We start from the raw sequence: 16,352 nt of genomic DNA on the forward strand, positions 1-16,352 counted from the left end.
CTTACCGACTTGAAGGTGGCAAATAACTGGGGACAATCGAACATTTGGAGGCATTTTGACTGACAGCTGGGTGTACGAGGCTGCACCTAAGAACAGTATGAGGTTTTATTTGTGCGTTCCAATTCATGGCTGACTGTTCTCTGCAGTATTCCAAATAAAATGAGAGCTGTTATACAGTGTGCTCAAGTTGATTCAGCTGCCGCTTGGGATAATTGAAAGGAAGAATTTTGGAATCAGCAGCCTATTCATACAATGTTTCCAACCCTGCTCCAGGATAGGTTAAATATCAATAAGCCTCACCCTTGGAACTTTTTCAATATGTGGAACCAAACCAAAAGCCACAATAAGCAAACACCCGAGAAGAAAATGTAATGAGTTCAACTTTTATTAAGACATTTTGACAAGTCTGACTAAAGTTTTTCCATCAGGGTCATCTGTATAAATACTATTTACTGTACAGCTTGCCATCTTTACTGGTTACGTTGTTATAGCCTTTGTCCTAACTACTTGGAAGTTGACCCTTAAAACACAACATGAGTGGAAAAAAATCTCCCATTGTCCATATAAATTTCTGTCAGCTCCAAAATTGAAAGGACACAACAAAAAAAATGTCACTTTAGGTCATAGCGCTGGGTGAAGCTGCCATATGTCTCCAAAACTGTGTGATCACCAACAGGACGAAGGAGGGTATGGATGAGGGCATCTAGGACATGGTAATCTGCATGGATTCCAGCATCTCCTCCACTGCCTTTAAGGAACACTTGCTCTCCTTGGAACCACGGCCGGCCATCTGCATGTCAGAAGAGGTGTGGGAGAACAGTGGTATGGAGAAAGAACAAGGGGGATAGTAAAATCAGTACAATTCTCACCACCATACAAAAGCATTACAAAATCATGATAATCTCCAAAGCACACAACACACACCTAGCACCAAGGCAGAAAACATCCACCTTTCCCCTCCTGGAAAGGGACACAAACGAGACAAATACATAAAGCCAACTGCTGAAGTTAACTGTTGCATAAGTGTTATTTTAGTTCGGTGCGTGTGAGCTCGTAGGCAGGATCAAAGCTCTTCCGTGACCTCAAGCAAAAAACGCTGCTCTCTTGATGGCCTTCACAGGAAATGCCGCCAGATTAGAATCCAAAAACAGACACATATTGTACAAGAGCACACTTTTTTTTTATACCCAATTAAACTTTGCAAGCGACTGGGGCATATCCTCAAAAAATAGCAAATGATAATGTCGGCTTCCTTCACCTTGGGCCTTCCTTCACCCCAGGACAAGACAAAAGGGTCAGTCCAATTAAAAGCAAAATGGCTGCCACAATGAGTCATCTTTCTGAATGACTGATTAGATGCTCATATTTATGTATTCATTTTTAGTGTAATGTTTATATTCATATGTGCATATGGGTCTGATTTATATTTTTGTGACCAGCGCCTCCACACCTGCAGACAGCAACCTAAACCTGTCTCCTACACGATCTATCCCAACATATTTCTTCCACTCAGTAACAGCAACTTTACTTTTTCAGCCTTTGCTTTGAAGGTTCAAATCATCAAAAAGGAGTATTGTATTGCAGAGTAGAAGAGTCAGTGATGGCAGATATCATTTCTGCACATATTAAAACGTTACAGTCTGTGCTAGAGGAAGCTGTTCCCCACTTGACCCACTGACTTCTATCAGTAACAATTATCCATAGCATGTAACATAGCATCCAAAACATTATCTTTCTCTTTGAATTTACCAAAATCATTGTGTTTCAGAGACACACAAAGCTTTTGGCTGAGACCGAGAGAGTTATTTTGGATATCTGACTGTTTTGGTGCAAGTAAACATAGTGACTGTGACTCATCCAACTGGATTTAGGGTGTGTGGCTATAATGTCCATTGCATTTCATCGCCTTGCTGCCTAATGCGCTATTACCCTGGGTAGTCCGGTAGTCAATTATCTGTTTGGCCTGAGGCGTGACTACCACATTAATTTCTGCTCTGTTCAACAGTCGGAGCAGACAAAGCATCTATTGAGAGCATCTGATTATAGTATCATGACGCAGTGGGAGTTCATGGTCCGTGACAGAGGACCTCATCAGTAGCGGTGAACGATTTGGGAAAAATCATCTAATTGTAATACACCCCTCCCGCCCATGTATTGAATGACCAAGATAATATTAAATAATTTTGCATAAAATGTCCGCCACAGGCTGAGCCTATTTGTTCAAATTAGAATAATGCCCCTATGCTAGGAAGCAGTAACTTAGACTGTACGTCACAAAAAAATATTGAGGCAAATAAGTATTTGACCTCCGCCCAACGAGCAAACATTCTGATGCCAATAACTTTCTGCCTCTCAAGACCAATAGATAACCGATTATGTTCTATGTCTATTATTTTTGAAATATAGATTTTGCCGTAGTTTGTAGTGTGTACACCTGGAGTTAAGAACTCAAATAGGGCTCCCTGTCAAACTGTACCTGTCCTTACCAAATATTAAGACACTACCATGAACAAAATACTGAAGCTGCTGCTCAGAAGCTAGTTTAAAGACTTGGAGTGGGGGGAGGAGCACGACCAGGCTTCTTTAAATGCATCCACGACAACCCACGTGTCTAGGTCTTTAACGTGTCAACTGACCCCACTGCTAATTACTTTTTTCTGTTAAATAAATGGGCAACAGCTAGCATGACCTCTTGCCTACGTCCACTCCCACTTAGACTCACCTGCCCACCTTTCCCTCACACTGAGGTATGTCTACCACCAGGTACTGAAGTCTAATAAATGTGGACGACTGACACAAGCAACGCTTTAAAGAAGCCATCAATCAGCCAGCACGAACCCACAGCAGCTTGCAGCTGTCTAACAGAGGCCCACACCACTGCTGCCTTTAAAAGAGCTCTGAAGTCATTTAATGGGAGGTGAGGAGGAAAAAAAATAAAGAAGGCAACCTTACACCTTGTCATTTAACTTGTCTGACACAGCCATGAAAAAAAACACACACATCCTAAATTACACATGTAGAGAATGGATCGCAAGCACCTACTGTATAAATCCCAGCTGTGCAAGCCCAAATAAGGAAATGTAAACAAAACACATTGTGAACAAGAACACCTCTCAAACCATGTTGCTTCAAGAAAATGGTGCAGTTGACCGAGGTGAAAACATGTATTTAAAAAAATATTATTTGTCAAAAATATCAGAGTACTGTGTATCACTGTATATAAAATACATTTTTTTATTTGCTGTTTCAAAGAGCCTCAGTTCAATTATTGAACAAATTCTGCTTTTAATTAAGTCAAATTTAGAATTAATCTCAGAAAACTTTCTCCACTGAAAACCAAAAAAAGCTAAAGAAAACACTGTTCTAGCACATTGTTTCATATTATTTATTACAACAGTGGGGCTATTCGATCATGTACAAATTAGATGCTTGTGAAACTGCAAGCATCCAAGCATACTTGGAGGCAAAAACTTTTCCAATACTGTTCATCTGCAATCAACTGCCCAGAAAACAATACAATTATGCTGTAGTGAGCCAACAAAGTCCAAATAGTGGATGAAGTCAATTGTGCATACTTTGCAGAACATAATCTCCCTGGTAGTTAGCATATGAGAAAAACATTTTTTCATTTTTGGTCTACCTGCTATTCTATTTTCTGCATACTTGAGATTTCTGTTTACACACGGGTTCATCCAGTAAAACATTGATAATGACTAAGTAAATAAATAAAAGGAAATCAGACTATTTTTAAACCTGCCTCATGAAAGTCAAAAGCAACAAAAAACTCAAAGAATTTGAGTGGTGGTGATACTTTAACAACTTTTTCATGACCTGATAGAACTGAAAATAACGGGACAAAAGCAATGGGATGAGGAGATCAATCATTGAAATACAATAAAACACTGGTGTTCACTCACCTTGTATGCTCTGTTTATTTGAGTGGCAGCCCAAGCAACATACTTTATGTTGTCCTTCTTCACCTTGGCACTAACCTTTGGGCTTGCAGCAATGTTACTTGCAGACTACATGAAAAAGCACAGGAGGATGGTGTGTTGTACTATTCAAACATGATCAAGGAGTAACACATTTGGAAGTGAGATATGATGGGGAACAATTATGTCCTTACCCTCTATCTACCATACTACAAAACGGGGAAGCAAACCCTTCCTGGTGACAAACTTTGGAAGTCCTTGGTTTAAGTATATCCCCGCCTAACCTCAGCTACCACGTCTTTCCCATGTTGCTGCTATCATCATCGCGTCTGCAGTTTAAAATCATCGCAACCAGAATGGTGAAACCTTAACTACACACCAGCCAGTGCCCCTATTAAAGTTATTTTCATAAAATAGTTTAACGTCTAGCTTTTAGTCAGCATTCCTCCTTTCCTATTTTTTTTTTAACTCAGGAACAACCTCAATTTAGATTATGTTAACCCAGACAGGTTATCCCTGTATGACAAAGTGCACTATTATGGAGGGGAATCCCCACACTTGTTGTAAATAACTTAGCCGCAGCCCAACTGTGGTCAGTGCTGCCAGTTTGTCTGTGGAAATGTCTAAGTTGGTGAAAGCCTGTGAAAGTTTCCTGCACTTTCATTGACCTTCTTGCACCTGTCAAGATGTGGCGCAACAGGACTGGCAGACAAAACACAAGAGTATCAAATCCATCGTCAGATGATAATTAAATACCGCTTAAAATATGTGACTTAAGTGTCACCAGACGAGGTCTGCTCTACTGCCATGTAAATATGAATTAACGTAAACAAATGTTTCAATGTGATCCTACGTGTTCTCCTTTTATACTCGCTGCTTACCCTTGAGAGCAGTTTCAGAGGGTGTGCTGCTTTATGCTGTTTAGATTGTATGAAAAATGCCAGTGCCACAAAGAGGACACATGAGCTCTCTGTGTTAGACCTGCTTCTACTCTGCACCTTTAATTCCAAGCACCCTCTCGTTTGTGTTCTTATGTCAGGTCTCACTTACAGATGATGCATTGCAACACAATCCGGTTTCAGCAAATGAAGTTATAAGAGTGCTTTTCAGCCAAGACTACAAACAAAGTGGCACCTGGTTGGATCATTTGCCTGGGACAAAATGCTAGCTAGATATTCTGTGCTGCTGATCTTCTTTTCACTGTGCGACTACTATATTTTTTAAGTCATCATCATAAAAAATGATCCCAGCAAAGGGGTATCATTACTTAAAGAAGAACTCCAGTGGGGAAGACTTTCCAATGCTTGAGTTCACCATCTGAGTCAGCAATGATTAACCTGTCTGACAGCCCCCTCCCAAACACACACACACGCCAAAACACATGCACACACAACTGTATACCTCGACTTGAACTTGCCACACTTAGTGGCCAGCCTCAAAAATGACTAACCATAAAGCTAAAGAATGTATATTTGTGTTTATTCTCGCTCACTTTCTCTCCCCATCTCTCATCATGCAAAGCAATACTCACCATGTATAGACCAAACAATGCTCTCATGTTTCTGTTGTTCAGCCTGAGAGCCTGGGCAAAATACTTTCTTGACAGCTCCAAGTTTTCCAGCCCTCCCTGTGTGTACTTCACCTGCATGAGGAACAATTAGCCAACAAGTGTGTTTATGAGTAGTAAGTAATGTCAGAATGACATCTGCATAAGCAATGATGTTAAATTAAGTTCAGGTTAGGGATGAGTGAGTCTACACCATTATCTGTATCTATTCACCCATCTAAATTCTGTATCCATATCTGTACTTGGAATAATGAGGGTTTTACATCATCACGATTACAGCTGGGCAAAAAAAAAAGCTGGGCAAAAATGCATGATGCAACGAGTATTCGACCCTTCCCTAGTGTGAGTGTCACTCTCTGTGTTGACAGGGGGTTAATATGTATTACCTGCTATTAAATTTGCAGCAATGCCACACAAGTTTCAATGGATACCTACCTCAGCATACTGCTCACAATACAAGTGATTGTGAGGATTGGTCATCATTAGCTCCTCAAGACAAAATGCAGCTTTTCCATAGCTGTGAAAATCAAAACAAAAAGAATTGATAAAGCTGCGGGCATGACATTTATTGGATTTCTGACTTTTGAAATAGCGCAGTATAATTGAAAAACTGTGAGAAAGGTCATCTTTATACAGAAATTATCTACACAGATATGACAGTGATACACCACAAAACAAACTTATATTTACAAGGTACAAGGCAATTTAATGTGGCGATAGGCCATCAGGGAGGCTCAGTCTTGTCCATGTGTGTTTTTAGTCTCTAATGTATCATTAACTACCTTCCTGAGGTCAGCTCTACAGTACCAGCTGGAAAACCATGCTGATACTCAGATGACATCACTTCTTAGCAGACAGCTGAGTGATGACCTCACACAAATGCTGACTCTCTACCTTTAATAGTTTTTATTTCATTTGCCCTGGACAATCGCATACATAAAACTATAAGCAAGATCTGTACATTTGTTAAGACCACCTGTCTATTAACTAAAAACAAACGGAAGGTCCCTAACATTAATACTACTCTGAAATAATTCTCCATTGTTTAGAGTTTCCTTTTCACCCAATTTCTATATATTTATGGTGCAGTCATTGATGCAGGTGTGTGCAAACACGCACAGATCGGAAAAAAATAAAACATTCATGATGTTTCTTGGGCTCCGTGTAATTGAGTGCTGATTTTACAGATATTGCACAACTAAGATCTCTCCATATTATGTGCCAATCTCTGAACACAATACGTTGCTGGGTGCTGGTGGGCCTTAGATTTGTTTGGAATTCAAAAAAATGTTTCCCGTAGAAAATAGTCAAACTACAAATGTCTAACTCTCCAACAATTTCCTGGTTATACCGCCCAGCTTCAACTGCCACAACATGAAGACGTCTATTTAAAGCCTCCAATAGCAAATGGCTGAAAGATTAACAGAATAGGAGGGAAAGAAAGGTGGGGAAGGAGAATGAAAGAAATAAACAGGGGAGGGGGCTCCAAAAAGGGGGAGATCTGAGGCCTCAGAAAATTGGGGGCTGCTTACAATTACCACTTCCTCTCCATAAAGACTTTCAGATGTGCTCGTGCAGTGGCCCTGGCCTGCAACAGTGTTCCATTAGCCCCAACAAGAATCTTGAAACAGGGCCAGACCTCTTACCTCTTCATTTCTCTCTAAGCCATCTAACCCAACCATCCCCAAGCTACTCTCCATGAATGTTCTGAAGAGCATGCAATACACCACAGGTAAAGCAAGTCTGCAGCCACTATAATATATATCTTTCGGTGGTTAATGAAGTCATCAACAACATGTTGCCTCACTTTCATCACCACATTTTGGCTGTGAATTTCTTCATATTGTGTCACACGTTGGAAGAAAAATTAGTAATTAGTCAGTACTTTATAAACCTTTTATACTTTATAAACACTGTGGACACTGAAAATTACATTTATAACAAACAATGTCTGAGCCAACACTCCTAATGACCCAATAAACAAAGGTGATGTTGTTTAGGTCCCACTGTGTTGCAGGAGGAGACTTTATTTTCTCCATCCTTCCATCTTCATTAGGCTCGCTTTTTTCAGGAAAAAAAAAGTGCCACCACCCTCTCCTGAGAATTTCACACCAAGTGTGCTCTTTCTTTCCATCTGGAAAAAAGTGATGATGCTATCCGGAAGGAGAAGGAGGAGGGGAAACAGGGAGTTTTAACATGGCAATAAAGAAAACAATGAAAAAGAAATTGACACGCCTGGAGACAAGGAGCTGTGGGTGAATAGTGTGATATTAGAAGCGTTAGGATATGCTAGGAGATAATCCGATCACCCCTGGATTTCCTCTGGCTACTACAGCAATAAAGCCTCTCACACAAAAGCATTAAATATCCAATAAGTAGCCTTCTCACTGTTCTGTGCATTCCTGCTGCCACTGCCTTAAAACCAGAGCAACCGAGACACTATAGAGCTAGCATGAGCACACACAGGAAAATTTTAGATACGACCTCAGGGTCTGTCTAGACGTTGCCCTTGGTAACAAAGATGTCAGTAGAGGGTAGAGAGCATCTTTGTGCTCTTATAACTAGGAGATCCTATTAAACATCCCTTCTGTGATAAACATGGACAGCGCTCTATTCAAACCCCTAGCTGAGCGGGGAAATCAGTTTTCACAGAAATCACTTTTATGCACAGACATCTGCCCACCAAATTTGTGGGCTATGTTGACTTGTTTTATTTACTTAAATTATGTAGTTTAGGTTAGGTAGTTTAAGTAGGAAGGCGTTGACACCATGACTTAGCTCAGTTGCAGTTAAAATAATCCCTGATATTATCTCGCTTTTGCTTGTTGCGGAATTAGATTAAATTGAGAAATTGCAAAACATTAAAAATAATTGTTAAAAATCAGTTATTCATACATAATGAAAATGCACTTACTCATGTTCATTTATGTATAGTTCTGACAGCTCGTGCCATGCTTCTTGGTCCCCAACAAACCTGTGGACACAAAGCAATCCCTTTATTAGAAAGAAGTTGCTTTCTAGCATTGTGTAAGGTCAGTTGGGTATGCCGCTTATAGCCATAGTTGATTATACTGTTTATGTATAATAATTATAATTGATTATAATGTTAATGTCGTACTGACCTCTAATGTCTTTTATTAAATTGCTTGTACGGTGTAGCAAGTAAAATAAAACCAGGGGAGACTTACTGCTCTAAATACTCATTGAGCTCCCGGATGGCTTCAGTGCTCTTCCCCTGAGCCTTCAGTATAGAGATCTTGCGTTTTCTTGCAGCCTGAAGAGCAGACAGAAAACAGAATTTCAGAAGTGAGCTCAGCATTTGACTGAAGGGGTGAGGGTGAGAGAGAGAGAGACTTTACACACCCCTTTTCTTTGAACAGCAATTCTCAACCGGCAATATTGAAATTTTTTTTTAATCAAACCCAAAAACTAAATCATCAATTTAGTGCATTACAACAACAGACAAGAACATTAATGGGACAAGCCACAAACAATGGATTAACGTTGTAAAATTTCTTTATTCCATTACTGGAGCATTTTAAATGAAGAAGCCAGCCAAGACATTAGAGGAGATAGTGGCAATGTCCAATAAATGAGCTCACAGGCCAAGATAAAGTGGTGAGTCATCCCAGAATCGTTTGGGAAAATTGCATACTCTCCTAAACCCCAATGCCTGCCTTCCTACTGGTACAGCATGCATCTAGGATTTCACCAGCCGAACTTATATTAGCTGAAAACTGCTTTCGCTTCGTTTTCATGTTGAAACTTTAAGGTGGATTGGGTTCTCAATCAAGTAATACTTTGACTGCTATGACTTTTCCAAATGTTGCACTCCCCTTAGTCTCCTCATAGTAAGGGAGTGAAAACGTTAACAAGAGGCTGCTGCTCCATTAGAACAGCACTGTCCCGGCTGCAGCTTTATTTATGGGCTGGCACTTGATTGAGAGGGGCTTCCTCTTCTGAAGTCATTGGCAAAGCTATTGGGAGCAATCTATGAGTCATGTCAAGGGGGTTGTAAATTTAGGCCTCTTTCTGACATGTCAACAAAAGGAATCCACTTATCTATCAGGCTGGGACAGGGACCTGCAGGGGTACTGCAGCCTCCACTCATCCCACAAGAGAGCAGCAATATGAACTTAAAAAATAATAAGACACTAGTGACATGGTCTAGTGATGTGCAATACCACCAAAAATCAGGCTGGCATCTGCAATACCGTTCTGATACTATGTTTAAATTAATCTGACATGTCACATATGAGCAAAAAAGTTTCGAATTCACCTGCGGTGTGAACATAGCCTTCGTATCTATTTTCTGGTCTAGAAAGGAGATGAAACTGTATCAAATAAAACACTTAATAAAATAAAATTATGAATCAAGGATTGGTACACAACACAAATGCTGAAGCCATCATAATATGTACTCAAAATCATAAGTAAAAAAGTAAAGTGAACGTAAAGTAAAATTATTTGGAGCCGAAATAACTCTACTACTACTAATTATTTTGCCAGGTCTAAGCAAAGCAATGAGTTTCAAACATTTTTGGACACCACCATGGCAAAAAGGAAAATAAAAAAAAACTTCAGCATTTTTTGTTGATTCCACAATTTTGGTTAATGGGTACCACATCTACTCCACAGCCTGTAATTACAACAGCTTAGTTTCCAATCTCTGCTGGCATGCTTTGCAAGTCTTCCTTGCGGTCACCAATTTTCCAATTTCTAAATGGCCCATTCCCTGCTGATTCTTGAACATGCAGGAAAAAATGCTTGCGATAGCCCTTGCCCTAAGACAGTTGACTCAATGGTGAGGCTAATCACTGCCCCACCCTCAGTCACTACACCCTGTCACATAGGGCAAGGATGATAGGAAAAAGGTTTACAGTTAACACCCCACAAAGAGAAAAGCAATGTGTTGTTCCATTCCCAGTGGCTAGACAGAGCAGCCGCCTGTGCACAAGTGTCTATCAAGAACTGACAATACACTTTCAGTGCTTCCCTCTCTGGCTATATTAGGGGAATGGGACGGATGTACTATTACAACAGAATGTTATGATGTTAGTAGCGAAAGGTTTGGGTCAGTAATGTTATTCGTAGCTCAAGGTAGTAGTAGTAGTAATGTGCTGAGTCAGCTTAGCAGCTGTCTGTCTGACGTCCTTGTACATTAGGTAAAGCTTGTTGTGCTTCAAAAACTCCAAAAACTCTCTTTACATTGTCCAACAAACATCTGCTGCTAAGCGAGACTACAAATATCACTGTACTCACCAAAACCTCTCACTCAAACTCAATTATTTTAGATTTGTGAGGAGACAAAGTGACACATCTACGGCACAATCTTCTTTAGTGTTCACAGCATTCAGAGTACAACACAAAAGTCAGAAAACAAACAAAAAAGATTATCTACTTTACCGTATTTGTGGGGTCTTCTTGAAGAATGGCATCATAGTGCTTGTTGGCCTCATCGTACCTTCGGACAAAAAATATTTGTTTTTACACAACCCTTTTTCAATCTTGCAAAATAAAGTGGTGGTGAAATCCAACATAGCTGGAGATAATCACGTTTCTGTATACAGAATGGAAGGTTTCTATGATTACAGCAAGGCTGTGCAGTAATCAGTGGTGATCTTAAGGACGAAATAAACACTCATGTAAATGTAGTTTGGTGGACATACAGCCAACGTTTGTGTGAGTCTGTATCGTTTCACAATGAGTCATGAAATCCATGGCAAACAAAACTCTATGTTTTGAATATGCTGTTTGTGTTTGATTGTATCCAGTTTGATTCACCTTTAAACAAGATCAGATTGCTGCTTTGACATGTGCTTAGATCTGCGGCCAAGTTGTTAAGTTGTCTGTGTCTTGAACTATGCATAATACCACAACACAAGCAACCTTGAGCACCCAATACTGGTGGCTTGAGCCAACATAATTATGTTTAAAGGCCAATTTTCTGAGCTAAAAATATCAAATTGTACAGTAACCAAAACTAGAAAGATAAGCTGGAATATGCTCTTCACTCTTATTTAGGTACAGATGGGTAATTTTTTTCTGAATTTTAGCTGTCAAAGGCAAGGTCTATTCAGTCAACCGACAGTGTCTCTCTCACCCAACACACTACAACAGACAGAAGCAACTCTGGTTTCCATTAGCGCTGAACCACCACACTTCCAGCACTGCTGCCTCTCTCACACTCACTTTATTGCTCAGCCACACTTTGGAAAATTTTAGATGCACAAGGCAGCAAGCCACTGTGATTTGGAAAGGTTGGGGGTGGGGGGTGGGAAGTGCCGTTTGAAGCTGTCCTCAAGTCTACGTAGCTTTGTCGACTACAAATGAGCTTCCGCTGTGCAGCCTACTTTGATTTGACACCTGAATGTTACCACATAGAGTTGTAAATAAAACAAATCATTGTGGGAAGGAAAAGTACTTGAAGTGATGTAAACATTTACAGGGCCAAGACACTCACTTGACCAAAACCGGACAGGAAAGAAAGTTACGCAATCAGCGACTGAGGGACCCCAAGAAAAACAGTGGGATGTGACCACTTCCTTCCCGGGAATCCCTAGCACAGACTCAAGGGCTATATAGGGCAACCCAACGTCAAAGCTTTCTCTGCATTACCCAATTCAGTAAATGAATGCTGAGTATTCCAACATAAATAAACCCAACTACAAACTCTTTTTGGACACGCACACATTCAAGACTATTGTTTCACATAGAATCTGGAAATTGTTTCTCATTTCGAGCCTCCTTAAGTACAATTCACAAAAGTGAGGCTATTTTTGCCCCATCTTCTTTCCCCAAATTTGGTGTCCTGTGCTTACCTTTCCAAAGCTTCCAGCCTCATGCCTGATAATCGCTTCACTCTGTGGCTATCTGGAAACTGCTTCCTCAGTTCCTGTAGACAGGTCTGCAAGGATGTGGCCAGACGAGAGACACCAATTATATTTGGCAGCATCTACTATTGTATGCTCCATTCACCCACTTCTCGTTCTCTGTCTTTCTCTCTCACACTCACACAGCAAAAAAAGTGCAAGATTGTGAGATTTAGGCTTATTTTGTAAGAAGATGTCTCATCAAATCCAACAAAATACATATTTTGTGTTTATATTGTACCCTGTTGCCCACTTAGGTGAACTTGCCCTGCTGCCCTTGGTAACTGTGTCTGCTTAATCTGCTAGTTACTCTAAAATACAAATCTCTTTGTTATTCTTTCTTCTAAAAATCTGACCTCTGTGCTCACCAACCAGGGATTTAAAACCTGGTACATATTAACTTGAACTTAGTTTTTTTTTAATATTCTCCTTCTATTAAAATAAACCCAACATTCAAATTTCTGACTGCCCACACCGTGGTAAAACAACCCAAAACACATCTGAAGGGGCTCAAGTAATTATTTTACCATACTCTACTGAATGGCAAGTTTATGACGACACACACAATCTGATAGATTACATATTCACCTCCAAAAGTGATAGTGATAAATGATCTTTCAACATTCCAATTGCACCTGTGGTTTCAACACCTCAAAGTTTCCACTGCGAGGAATAACACAGGACTTGAAAAAGTATTTCCATGTAGTGGCCATGCCAGCCCTCCACTTTCTCTCATATCGTAGACACGGTATGTTTTTGAAGCCGTACGTTTTTCATACTGTAGTAAACATTGAAAGCACTAATCGACCCATGCCTAATTGGAAATTAGCCATTTCATTAACCATGGTCTTTTTTTGGCAGATCTGAGCCGTACTCGTGTGCTACACCCTTTTATTCTGACCCTCAAGTAATTATTTTTTTCCAAAAGCCAAGTAATAATTGTATTTACACATTTGGCGAAGATGTGGCTGCAAGTGGAAATGGCTGTAAGAACAAGAATGATTACTTTTGAGGCTCTTCTCAGGTGTGTAAAGAAGTGCCATAGAAACTTACCAAAGCCAAGTCATCCCGACTGCAGTCCAATGCAGCAATCATCACCTGCTCATAAATAATCCAAACTGGGCAGAAGAGAGACAGACAAGAGAGGCTGTATTAACATGCTTTCCACTGCCTTGCTCGATACAACATGATTTGAAATGTGACATGTTGAACTGTAGAAATCACATAAAAACTTATGACTTCTTAACCCAAATGCTGCACATAATTGAACTCATGCAACCTTCCATGACGCAAAACCAAACACGCCAAAGTATTTTTCAAATAAACTTTCCACATTGGGCAGCACGGCTGAGCATGTGGTTAGTACGCCTGTCTTAAAGTTAAAGGTGGTGGGTTGGAATATCAGTTCTGACCTTACTGTGTGGTGTTTGCATGCTGTCCCAGTATTTGCATTGGGTTTTTTTTCTGGGTGTTTTCAGGCCTTCAATGCAACCTCATTCTGATGCTGCCTGCTTGTAGATTGTGATGCCTTTACTTTTGCATTCAGTAGGCAAAAAGCAGCAGGGTGTTTGATATTGCTAGGTTGCAGGTGATGTACAATCTGTCTGTTGTCCTTGCCAGCTGAAGCAGAAGGTAAAAGTTCAAGGAGCAACCAAAAAACAAAGCAAAGAGTGGCTGCTGAACTAGTCTCTCGCTACTAATGGAGCAGAGTCTGTACACCAGGGGTCTACAATTAAAATTGAGTAAGGTCCGTTTGTGCAAGCTATTTCACAGCAAAGGTCTGGAACTTATTGTGTCTTAAAATTGTGTCAAACAGACTAGGACATATGACTATCAATGTAATAAACCCTGCAAATCACCCGTGCTTCTCAAATAGTGGGCATGAGGCAGGGATGACTTTCTTTATGTCTAGTGCAGACCTGCCAACATGTCTGATTTGTGGTACCTAGCATGAAATTTCAATGCGCTTGTATGCTTCACTGCTATCGATAATTAATAGCACAATGATCGACCACCAATATTTGCCTAGCATTAATATTCATTCCATCCTTAGTGAAAACTCATTTTCACATTGCGGTGTTGTTGCTGTGTGTTTTGACACTTGTAGATTTATGTTTGCCCATGACACGGTGTTGAAATAACATCAAACAAAAAAAGCAAAAACAGGAAAAATGGGAAAAATGTTGATAAACAAAAAGTTACAAACAATGCACTTACTGTCGTCCCCCAGTTTTGATGAATGTTCACTGATGAGTTCTCCACCAACATCCACTATTTGCTCACTGTTTCTGCAGTTTTCGTCTCTCCATTTTCGAAGCTTGTCTCTCATCTCTATGACACAAGTGGTCAAGTCGTTCAGCTATAAAGCATTAAACATTCCATGCATGGGTTTAGACAGCGGGTGGCATTCACGATTATGATAAAAGAAAGTGGATGTGCGTGTGTGGAATTGATTGCTAACTTGTAGCCAGGGAGAACACATCAAATTTCATTGATTTGCTTTATGAATACAGTTTAAGCATTTTACTAAGGCGAAAACTTTACATATACTTAGCAATGACATTACCACTCAACTGTTGCAACGATGTAATTTAACATTTGCACGGCGAAACCATCACTGATATGCGGCTAAAGGCTAACGATAGCAAAAACAGTCGCTAATAAAACTAGGATAACATGACTGAAAACGTTATGTTGACAGGAGCCACTGTATCTCTTACAACAGGTAACTCGTACTCACAATATGATACAATTGTAAACAACCTTCATTGGCAATGGATATTAATCTTTAAAAAGCAACCGTAAGCATCACAGCACTGAAGCTAGCCTGGCTGTTACGAGCGGTTAACTTCTTCCCACATAGTAAGTTTAACATAAAACAAACGACCGTCTTTGTCTGGTTTAAAACAGCGTGCCACCTAACCACTGACTATCAAATAATACTTCAGAAACAGCTATCTTTTAGCTTACCTTCCCAGCCGACATCGTACATTTCTGAAACAGACGCCATTTTTTCTTTATGGCAACAGACTGGGCTATGGGGTGTCAGTGCTGGTGGGCGTGACCGGATGTAAGAATATTCAAATGAGCATTAGATTTATTTTGCTGATCCTAAAACCTGTTTCTTTTGTGTTTTGTACAATATGTAGTACTTAAACAATTATACTATGCAATTAAATAATGTATGCATGTTATTTAATGTTTAAAGTTTGCAGGTATAAGGACAGTTTATTTATTTATAACTGTTATGCTTAGTGTGTTACATATTTTAAATACATATCTTCCTAAATTTTGGGTGCAATAGTAAATCATGCAAAGATGATGACAATTTGATTTTGATTTATTGCTGTAACCTGTTGAAAACTGCATCAATTACCTCTCCTGAACTGCTGCACACAGAAGGGGTGTAAGTTTGGCAAGCCCTGCACATCAACTGTTCTGCCTCTGCTCATTTTTTTCCAAGACAAATATTCAACCCCTCTGTGTGGCGTTTGCATGTTCTCCCTGTGCATTCGTGGGTTTTCTCCGGTTTCCTCCCACATTCCAAAAACATGTTAGGTTAATTGGCGACTCCACATTGTCCATAGGTATGAATGTGAGTGTGAATGGTTGACGCCCGAAGTCAGCAGACTCCAGCATACCCCGGAGACCCTAGTGAGGATAAGCGGCATAGAAAAATGATGGATGGATGGAAAAAAAAAGAAAAATGATGGATGAAGACTAATCACATCCCTGTTGATCGAGGGCCTGTACGAACATGCAGTTGTATCAACATGCAGTTATTTTTTTACTTTTACTTTTTTCTCAGGACCTTAAATGTGGATGTCATACCTTTTTCCCCCAGAAAATTACAGAAGACAAGTAAGAGGAGACAAACTTTGGACAAAAGTGAATAATTCAAGCAGTCAAATATCGATCAACTCTTCATTGCCTTTGCATAGACGCAATGTGTTTTGCACTGCCAGTGGGTATTGAACCACT

The 16,352-nt window shown here is 40.0% G+C and overlaps 1 protein-coding gene across 1 annotated transcript; it reads right to left on the reverse strand.

Annotated features, from left to right (window-relative positions):
* Nucleotides 1-367: 367 nt before the first annotated feature.
* emc2 (ER membrane protein complex subunit 2) lies at nt 368-15,464 on the reverse strand. Its single transcript, XM_058053748.2, has 11 exons — nt 15,342-15,464; nt 14,589-14,702; nt 13,425-13,489; nt 12,321-12,406; nt 10,906-10,963; nt 8,688-8,773; nt 8,414-8,473; nt 5,935-6,016; nt 5,464-5,574; nt 3,918-4,022; nt 368-790 (listed from the first exon to the last, which is right to left on the reverse strand). The coding sequence occupies exons 1-11, from the start codon at nt 15,379-15,381 to the stop codon at nt 704-706; spliced, it is 894 nt and encodes a 297-aa protein (XP_057909731.1). The 5' UTR covers nt 15,382-15,464; the 3' UTR covers nt 368-703.
* Nucleotides 15,465-16,352: the final 888 nt, after the last annotated feature.

This window comes from Doryrhamphus excisus, linkage group LG5 (genome assembly GCF_037039965.1).
Source record: "Doryrhamphus excisus strain RoL-2023G ecotype Guam linkage group LG5, RoL_Dexc_Guam_v1.1, whole genome shotgun sequence".
NCBI classification, from domain to species: domain Eukaryota; kingdom Metazoa; phylum Chordata; class Actinopteri; order Syngnathiformes; family Syngnathidae; genus Doryrhamphus; species Doryrhamphus excisus.